Raw genomic sequence first — 9,772 nt, forward strand, 5'->3', positions numbered from 1 at the left:
GAGTGGGGTGGTGGGGAAAGAGAAAGAGGGAGAGAGAATTCCAAGCAGGCTCTGCACTGTCAGCACAGAGCCCGATGCGGAGCTCGAACTCGTGAACCGCGAGATCATGACCTGAGCTGAAATCAAGAATCAAACGCTTAACCAACTGAGCCACCCAGGTGCCCTGGTGAATTTTATAATATGTAAGTTATACTCAGTAAAGCTGTATTTTAAATACTAAAACAAGAAACATTTCCTGTAAGTCAATAAGGGGAATATAAATACGCAAAGAATATGAATAGGCAATTCACAGAGGAGGAAAGTAAAATGGCCACTAAACATAGGAAGAGTCTCAATTTCAGCAATGATCATGAAAATGCAAATTAAAACCACAAAGAGATGCCATTTCACATTCTTCTGAATGTCAAATATTTAGATCTGATAATAAATTGTCAGGAACAGGTTTAAGGATTTGAAGCAACGTCTATGTAAATTATTCATACAAGATCAGTTTAAAGATCAATTTGGTAAGATCAAATAACTAGCATTATCTAGAAATGCCACTTGTAGGTATCTACCCCAGAAAAATTCTCACCATGTGCACAAGACATGTACATAAACATTATGTATAATATCATTTGGAATAGCAAAAAGGGGGAAGCAACTATTATCTACCAAGGGGAGAATGAATAAATAAATAGAAATACTGTATATTAACACACTGGGATTACATGCAGCAGTGAAAATAAATAAAGTAGATGTATGTGTAGCACAAAGGTAGATCTCAAAACTATTAATTTTGAAACCAGCAATAATAATATGATCACTTATATTTTGAAACGCACAAAAATATTAAGTATAGATTATGCATACAAACAAACGTATGTACTACATATATACAAACATTGATAGGAAGTTACCAATCTCAAGAGAGTAATGACCCTCTGGTAAAGGAAGGCTGGAAAACGAAGAAGCCCCACACGCTGCCAGCAAATTCTCCACCTCTCCTTCCTCCCCCCAAAAAAACCTCAATCCCACGTTCTGCCTAAGGGACCATCAAAATGAATCACAGCATGCTATACGTTGTTAGTTACCTCGGTCACTACAGAAAACCTAAAATATCCGGGCCACTATTTGTCACCTGGAAACTTATCCCCATGCAGCTGGGAACAGCGCCTAATGGGACTCTGTCTTCCATCCTTCTCAAATCCCAAACCCTCCATCACGCTCTCTGACACTTTCATCATCACTTATATCCTTAACTCTTCTCTGAACACCCCCATCTTGCCTCTAACTGAAAGCTGGCTCCTCCCTAAGCATCCCCTGCAGCCCTCCCAAATAGCGGCTGGCGTCTCTCCTTTAACCCTCATCCACCAGACCTACAGGTGGGGAAGCTCACCGCCTGCTGAAAATCTCTACACTGCCTTCTTCCGCTGTACCTTGTTCTGCCCTAAAAATCTCCGGCTGTAAAGCTTATGCCGTTAGACGGCATCACCTGTCACCACTCCCGGTTGCATAAATAGACCTCCGGGTACTTGCCTTATTTTTAAAAAAAAAAAATATTGGTACCATGTTCGCCACCACAATCTCCAATATTAGCCCAGTAATAATGGCAGGTGACTTTAATATCCATGCAGACAATACTTCTAAAGCTAACTACTCGGTAGAATTGGCCGCGTCTCCACCGATCCTTCCTTCCTTTTGCAATCACCCACTTGCACTGTTGCCCCCACCAGTATAACAGTATCCCCCATCACAATTTCATTTCTAAGCAACTTACTCCCCAGCCGCCGCTCTGGACTCCAACAACCCTTTCACTTCCTCATGACCTACGATCCCATCGATCCGATCAACTTCTCACTGTTCCAGTCAGCCCGTGTCCTTGCTTCCTAACCAGATCCCACAGTTAATAGTTCAATTACTCAACTTCCTTGCTCTTCCCCCCGTTTACTAACCTGGCAAAAACCCTAACCTTGATTGAATCCAATCTCCAACTGCTCTATGCCACATCCTGAAGCATGCAGCTGGGGAAAAACACTCACCGTGCCACCAAGTAATACGTTCACTTCATGACCACTAACTCCAAGGGGCCATTCATACTCTCTAACAACCTGCATTTCCCCATTCCATTTCCTAGAAAATTATTTCATGCCTTCTTTTTTTTTTTTTTTTTTTTTTGAGAGAGAAAGAATCCCAAGCAGGCTCTGCACCATCAGCACAGAGCCCCAAGTGGGGCTCGATTTCCTGACAGCAAGATCATGACCTGAGGCGAAATCGAGAGTCGGACACTTAACAGACTGAGCCACCCAGGGGCCCGGATGCCTTCTTTGCTTAACACAACCTCTGTGCCAGAGGCTTCGAGTTTGTCCTCTTTCTGTTTCTTCCCTGCCCTGCACCCTCTTCTCTGCTCTATGTCCAGCTCTCCCTCCCAACTGCCAGCCCTCTGAGCAAATTCACCACCAGACACCTGCACGACAAATTCACAGAGCGACGAAGAGGCAGCAGCCTTCCACAATTGTTACACCAGTCCCTCTCCACGGCCCTCCTCCGGCAGCCTGAAATGCCGAGCTTTCTAGTCTAACTCCCTACTACATAATTCTACGGTAATCATGACGGTTCTGCTTCCCTGATTGAATTCGCCCCAAATTTCTGGTATAGGAAGTGATTACAGGGAAACGGGACCTTAACAATAGAAATCTGAAATTGCTTCTCTGATTTGATAAAAGGCATGAATGGCCCCATTTCCAGTTGTAAAGGGGATACTCATAGTCCAGGGCATGCAGGGGCCAAAGTACTTAAATCATGACCTGGAGAAGCAGATTCAAGGACCTATAGAAGACAAGGCTTGGGTAACCCAGTAGTGGCTGCCATGGAATGTATTGTAAACATGGGTTCTTATAATGGGTTAGTTGCTTCTAAGGACGCCGGAGAACTTGGTCAAAGAAATGAGTCCAGAGTTTTAAATTCACTGCTCAAAGTCTAGGTGAGGGACTAGAAATTTTCTAGAATGCCTTGATAGAAAGCCTGTGTCATGTGGACACAGGGCCAAGAATTCTGAAAAGCAAATCCTCTGTGTGGCCGAGTTATAATGCAAAATCAATACCCACCCTGCAGGGAATCTTAGGTTAAAGGGAAGACTTTGATCAAGAAGGAGTGGGACCCTGGGAACTGGGATGGGGACATACGGGCAGATTCTGAGAAAGCTGAGCCTAAACTCCCCAGGCCTCCTGGGCAAGTAGCAGCTCTTTATTCTGTCTGAGGAAAGGAGTCTCCCTTTGCCTGAAGAGTGTGTAACAAGCCTCAACTGAGACAGTTGCCTGACAAGGGACTGCTGATGTTCGTAAGGAGTCACCTCCTCCCGAAACTTATCATTACCCAGACACTTAACCACACTCACATCCTACAAGTTTCTGGGGGTTGGGCACAAAACGTGGCCTGGAAAGATATGCAAAACATACCAAAACACTGCAAGATTGGGACAATTTATGTCACCAGAAAGGTGGGAAATAGATCTCCCCAGACTCCCTTCTCTGCAGGTTCTGAGCTAGAGCCAGGCAAAAGAGAAATACGCACCACATTTAGAAGACAGAAGTAAAGCTGTGGCCATCACGCTCTGGGAGTCGGGGTGGCTTACGGCAGAAACACAAACGCTGAGGTGCCGGGAGCTTTACTTTGTCCTTATTCTTCTTTTTCCCTCCCCATGTCCTCTTCCCCACTGTGCATCCGGCTCATCTTCTTCCCTGCCCGGCCCGCTGACCAACGGCAACCCCAGGCTCACCAGAAACTTGACTATGAACTTAGAGAGGTGGTAGCTACGTCCACTGACTTCCACACCAGTCCACTTTCGCCGTGGCGTGCCACAAGCTGGATGGGAATGGCTTTTATGACTGTATGATAGATGTGGGGTGGGGGAGGGGATGGCTTTATGCTATATTCTATCCATCTCTCATACTCACGTGGCCTTTAATGAACATTGAAAAATTTGATGAAGATAAATAATTTTTAAGTAATGTTAAATATTGCAAGCAACCTTTCCCAATTTAGACCATTCGAAGCTCCCCCAGGAAAAAGAATAAAAGGAGTTTTTCCAGCCGAAAAGAATAAAATAAAAAGACTTACATCGTTAGACTGAAACAACCGAGTCATTGCAAAGAAGGCTTCTGTGGCTTCCATAGTTCCAAAGTGCTCACCCTAAGAAAAATTTAAAACAATTTCTTACACTTAAATAAAGTATACTAAGGATTTTCTCTTTATTTCTCTTTATTTCTGCAAAAGTCTCTTAGAACTCGGGAAGAAAATCTCTTTGTAAACATTCTGCCTCTACGCTGTTTTTCTGGCTTTCAATTTATAAACGTGCATGGCCATTTTGCCCACTCCTTATTTAAAATAATTTAGTATCACAAGCCATGCTATAAAAGTTCTGGAATAGTAGTCTCTAACCTTTTAGCAGGAACTATTTTAATTTCCCTAGAGAACTGCAATTTACAAGGAGGTAGAAAATAATAGCAAATTGAGTTTCTAATCAGAATGGCATGTTATTACTACACCACCTACAAGCAGAGATCACACCTTTTCCATTTCCATAATCCAATGCCCAGCACAAAGCCTGACATATTATAAGAGCATAATAAATATTAAATTGTAAAGAACTACATATTAGGAATCCTAGAAAACATGGCAAAAAGGGACCAACTGAAAGGGCAGGAACCAGATTAGTTATACGAAAGTAAGCCTTTGGATGATGCTTTGCATCAGAACTTTACTGCGCTTCATAAATCATCTGAGGAGCTTGCCAAAACGCAGAATCTGATTCAGTGGCTCTGGGTGAAGCCTGAAATTTTGCATTTCTAACTAGCTCCCGGTGATGCAAATGCTGCTGGCCTGGGAACAACATTTTTTTTAAGGCACAAGATGCTAGATAGCCTGTTTCACTCACAGTCAAAAATTCCAGATTATAGACCGCCTACAACATGACCATTTCAATATTTAATTTCATTAAAAGCAATCCTATATAAGGCATTAGACTCAATCACTTCAATCTATTTGTCACTTACAAGAATAAGAGTTTATAAGAATAAACAGATTCTGATGAAAAACTTTAAAAGTTTAGGATGAAGGACAAAGTATAAGAATTTACAATCATTTATTTTTATTTATTTTTTAAATGTTTATTTTTGAGAGAGAGAGAAACAGAGCACAAGGGGAGGAGGAGCAGAGAGAGAGGGAGGCTGGAACCTGCTTTTAAAATCCGAAGCAGGTTCCAGCCTCTGAGCTGTCAGCACAGAACCTGATGTGGGGCTCAAACCTATGAACCACAAGATCATGACCTGAGCCAAACTGGGACACTCAGCCACCCAGGTGCCCCTACAGTCATTTAAATCAGAGTACCCAACTTGCTCACCAACGACAGATTTCCCCCTCTTTCTTTCATAAATATGTAGGGAATACACACAAGTCCATGCACTTTTCAGTCCTATCAACAGGCCCGAAGTCCCTACTTTTTGACTTGAAATTTAGAATATATGAATAGGCCAACTGCGGTAGACATTTAGAAGTATTTTTCCATAAAGCATTACCAACAACTAGACAAAAGATTAAACTAAGGTTCCCAAACCTGTTTCCGTAGTTGACTGTGTTTATCATATTATACTGGTAATTTCCTTATCAACATAATTAAATGTTTCAACATGAGTTGCTCAGCAAAGAGGCATTGGCCAATATAAAAGTATATGCTACTTGGGGCACCTGGGTGGCTCAGTCGGTTAAGCATCCTGCTTCGGCTCAGGTCATGATCTTGCCGTTTGTGAGTTCAAGCCCTATGTGGGCTCTGTGCTGACAGCTGAGAGCCTGGAACCTGCTTCGGATTCCGTCTCCCTCTCTCTCTGCTCCTCCCCCACTCGTACTCTGTCTCTCTCTCTCCCTCTCTCTCTCTCAAAAATAAATAAACATTAAAAGATAAATAAAAAATTAAAAAAAGTACATGCTACTCTGCACCAACTTCATCTACTGGAAACTCTGCTTATAGGGGCACGTGGGTGGCTCAGTCAGTTAAGCATCCGACTTCAACTCAGGTCATGAATTCAAGTTCATGGGTTCAAGCCCGCATCGGGCTCTGTGCTGACAGCTGGGAGCCTGGAGCCTGCTTCAGATTCTGTGTCTCACTCTCTCTGTCCCTCCCCAGCTCACACTCTGTCAAAAATAAATAAACTTTAAAAAAAAAAAAAAGAAAGAAAGAAACTCTGCTTATATAATGGATTTAGTCAAGGACACAATGTGTGCTACAAAAAATTAAATCAAACAGACTTGGCTTTAAATGTTTCTAATATGGTACCACGGAGGAATAGGATGTTTGTGTAGGAATGTATTTTATGTAAAAGTATGCACTCGATGCTCAATCTCCATTTGCAAATTACAAATCATTAAGTCTCTGAATGAGGCCTTCAGTCATGAAATACAGTAAAAGTAAAAGATATTCTCATGGAATTCAAATTGGAAACCATAGTCTCCTTACCACCATATGTAAACCACTGGAAGTCTCTGTGTGTGTGTGTGTGTGTATGTGTGTGTGTGTGTGTGTGTGTGTGAATCTAAGAAACAAAATCACATCTTCTAAGCTCCTAGACATTTCATGACACTTTTTTAGTCTGAAGCAAAACAAACCAAAGCACAAGAAAAAACAAAATTAATAACAATAACAGCAAACAGAATCTATGTTCCATCACAGCAAATACTTTTGTTGGTTTCCTCTGTTACATCCCCAGTGCCTAAAGCAGCATAGGAGTCAGCAGGTGTATTACAAATATTTGCTGAACGACCGAATGAAAACTATTCCTGAATGTATGTGTCCAGGACCATTCGCAATGCTTTACACTCATTACCTCACTGAATCATTACGACTTTATAAAACAGGTACTATCATAATCACCATTTATAGAAAAGGACATTAAGGCACGAAATGGTTAAACTCAGAATCATTCTGCTTGCCATGGTACGGTAGGGATAATAAATAAAATCTATTAAAATCAAAGCTTGAAAAACATCACTATTATATTCCTCCCCCTCAAAAAAAGGTAAAATGTCTATTTGGAATTTGTCGAAGATTTTGTACTACATTTTTGGGGGGACACAAAGACCTCTGAACAAATCTAAACAACACGCTTTAACATGAACTAATGCTTGTTAAATTCAAATTGATGTTGAGAATCTACCATGTGCTTGGCTGGTCTGGAACCTCATGAATAAAACAGACGTATGTCATAATCCTTGTCCTCAAGAAGTTTTACATATCATTACCTTAATCAAACACTGCAGACTTTTAAATTAAGTGAATTTAAAAAAATAAATAACGATACTTTCCAGAAAGTGCTTCACTGCATGTTATTCCAGGAAACAAATCTGAAGAAAATCAAAATAGTCTACCTGGTTCAGTAAGTAAAGAATCTTTGTAAGAATATGTAAACATCTTCTTGGATTGATGGGTGTTTCATTGAATATACGAGCCTATGGGGACAAAAAGCATTGTTACACTAGTATATTTTCTATCACAGATTTCTATCACAGATTGCAAAAAATCAACTGTAATCAAACAGACATATTCTAATAAACATAAAATAAACATATTTTAATCACAATATCCAAATAATGTTGTTTACAGTTTTCAATTCATCATACTATATGATACATGATTAGATATGGCCTTGACTTTCTACCTACACTAACTCCTTCCCTTCGATCTAGTCCGTCAATTTTATGGGCTTTATGTGTTAAGTAAGAATCACAGTATTTATCTACACCATTTGAAAACAATTAATGTCCACAACTTCCTTCAGTAACCTTACACTAAACACCTCTTTAGCCTTGTATTTAAAATTATCACCACGTAGCAGAGTCTACATGATTTTGCATTTCTATAAATTCTAGACCGGCTTCTGATTAAGTAACCCCTCTTCCTTTCCCCTCAAGTCTATATTCTCTGAACACAGCTATTATATTCTTCAATTCTTAATTTTGATCATAGTATTCAAGCAGCTCTCTGCCCACCATCTAAAATGGAATAGAAAAGAAAGAACACAGGGTGCCGGCTCAGGTCATGATCTCAGGGTCTGTGAATTTGAGTCCCCCATGGGGTTCTCTGCTGTCAGCACAGAGCCCACTTCGGATTCTCTGTCCTCCTCTCTCTCTCTGCCCTTCCCCCGCTGGTGTTCTCTCTCTATATATATATTATCTCTCCCTCAAAAATAAATAACTTAAAAACACACACACACACAATACAGTTCCAAGTCATACCTCCTGTAAGACAGCACTCTTCTCCAGATGCCGAAAAGGATTGGAGCCACTACCTATATCATAAACAAAAAATGTCTTTAACAGCTGTCCTAGACAAACTTATCTACAGAAGGGTATTGACTGCTTGGGGTATCTCACCTAAGTGAAGTGACCATTTGGGTATCACAGTGACAACCATTACTATTATGCATATAAACTGAATAAAATCATTTTGATCCTGGTACTAGCTGTCATTGCTATCCTTATAAGATCTCGTACTTCCGTTTTGCAGGAACTCTGCCCAAAACGAGTGTCTTCTTTCCCTGTCCTCTTTTTACGTGAATGTTACAAGTATATGTCATGTGCACACGGCTAAGATTAATGAGATTGCGGTAGGGCCCTTTGGATTTCCCTAAAGGCAGGCACTATCTTTGGTGTTTCCAACAATTTCTGCCAGGCAGAAAAGAGTTTAGCAAGGAATCCTACAAAGCTGAAAGGGGCCGTGGAGATTTACTAACCCAAACCTCTACCACACCACGGGAGAGCACCAAACATTGAGGGCTTTGGGTTTGGGGATTGGGGTTTTTTTGTTGTTGTTGTTTTTAGGTGGCTTGACATCTTCCCCATTTGCTCTGGACCAAAGACGGGTTATCAAGAACGCAACTGACTTTTGGATGCCGGAGCATTAAACGACCGATGTACCAGGGGGCAGTCTTAACCCCCCTGGGAAGACTGGAAGGTACAAGGCGCCTCCAAGTTCATACGCACACAAGTCCCATCGAGCCCAGACCCACTCTGGGCCTCCCCCTACCAGCGCCCCCCCGCCTCGCCCACGCGCGCACCCACTCCCTCCGCCACGCGCCGTGGGTCCGCCTCCTCTGCGGGCAGCCCACCCCAGGCGAGCGCGGCGGAGGCGGCTCCGAGGGGCTGCGCCCAGGGGAGGGGGCGGGAGCGGGGGGCGGGGCCGCCGAGCTGCCCAAGCGGCGCGCGGGCGCGGGGCGGGAGCGCGCGACCCGAGGGGAGGCTCCGGCGCCCGGGGGAGGGGCTAGGGGCAGGCCCCCGGCTGCAGCAGAGCGGAGCCGGGCGGAGGGAGGAGCGGGCTCCAACTCCGGCCCCCTGGCACACCGGCGCCCACGCCTTCGGGTCCGCGGCCCCCAAGAGCAGGTGGCGGCGGGCGAGGAAGGGGCCCCCGCGGCGGAGGGTGGGCGTCAGAAGCCCAGCGCGTACCAGACTCCTCGTCCTTCTTGTCGAATTTTTTAATCATCTTGGACGACTTCCCAGCGCCCAGACCCACCGCAACCGTCCCAGGCGCCGCAGCCGGCGAGCGGAAGAGGCTGCAGGAAGGCCGGCCCCGTGCTCTGGAGCCGGTTGGGTCGCCGTCCCGTCACTCGGGGAGAAGGCCCGCCCTTCCCCGGCTGTCGCGGCCGCTCTTGTCCCCTGGGGACGCGGCCACGCCCTCTCCTCCTCCCCCAGCCGGGCGGAGGCGGGGCCAGGCGCTGGGCCCCCGGGGCTGCGTCCTGGCCCCTAC

General features: G+C 44.0%; 1 protein-coding gene across 1 annotated transcript in view; it reads right to left on the reverse strand.

Moving 5' to 3' along the window:
* The window catches only part of COPG2 (COPI coat complex subunit gamma 2), a 114,727-nt gene extending 105,126 nt beyond the window's left edge, over positions 1 to 9,601 (reverse strand). The window contains exons 1-4 of the mRNA XM_019452759.2: positions 9,472 to 9,601; positions 8,266 to 8,318; positions 7,399 to 7,479; positions 4,099 to 4,170 (exon numbers count right to left, since the gene is read on the reverse strand). Of these exons, the coding sequence (XP_019308304.2) occupies positions 4,099 to 4,170; positions 7,399 to 7,479; positions 8,266 to 8,318; positions 9,472 to 9,508 (243 nt within the window). The 5' untranslated portion in view covers positions 9,509 to 9,601. The remainder of the gene's footprint in view (positions 1 to 4,098; positions 4,171 to 7,398; positions 7,480 to 8,265; positions 8,319 to 9,471) is intronic.
* Between the last annotated feature and the right edge of the window lie 171 nt (positions 9,602 to 9,772).

The sequence above is a fragment of the Panthera pardus genome, unplaced genomic scaffold (assembly GCF_024362965.1).
Source record: "Panthera pardus isolate Hobbes unplaced genomic scaffold, ASM2436296v1 HiC_scaffold_8, whole genome shotgun sequence".
NCBI classification, from domain to species: Eukaryota; Metazoa; Chordata; class Mammalia; order Carnivora; family Felidae; genus Panthera; species Panthera pardus.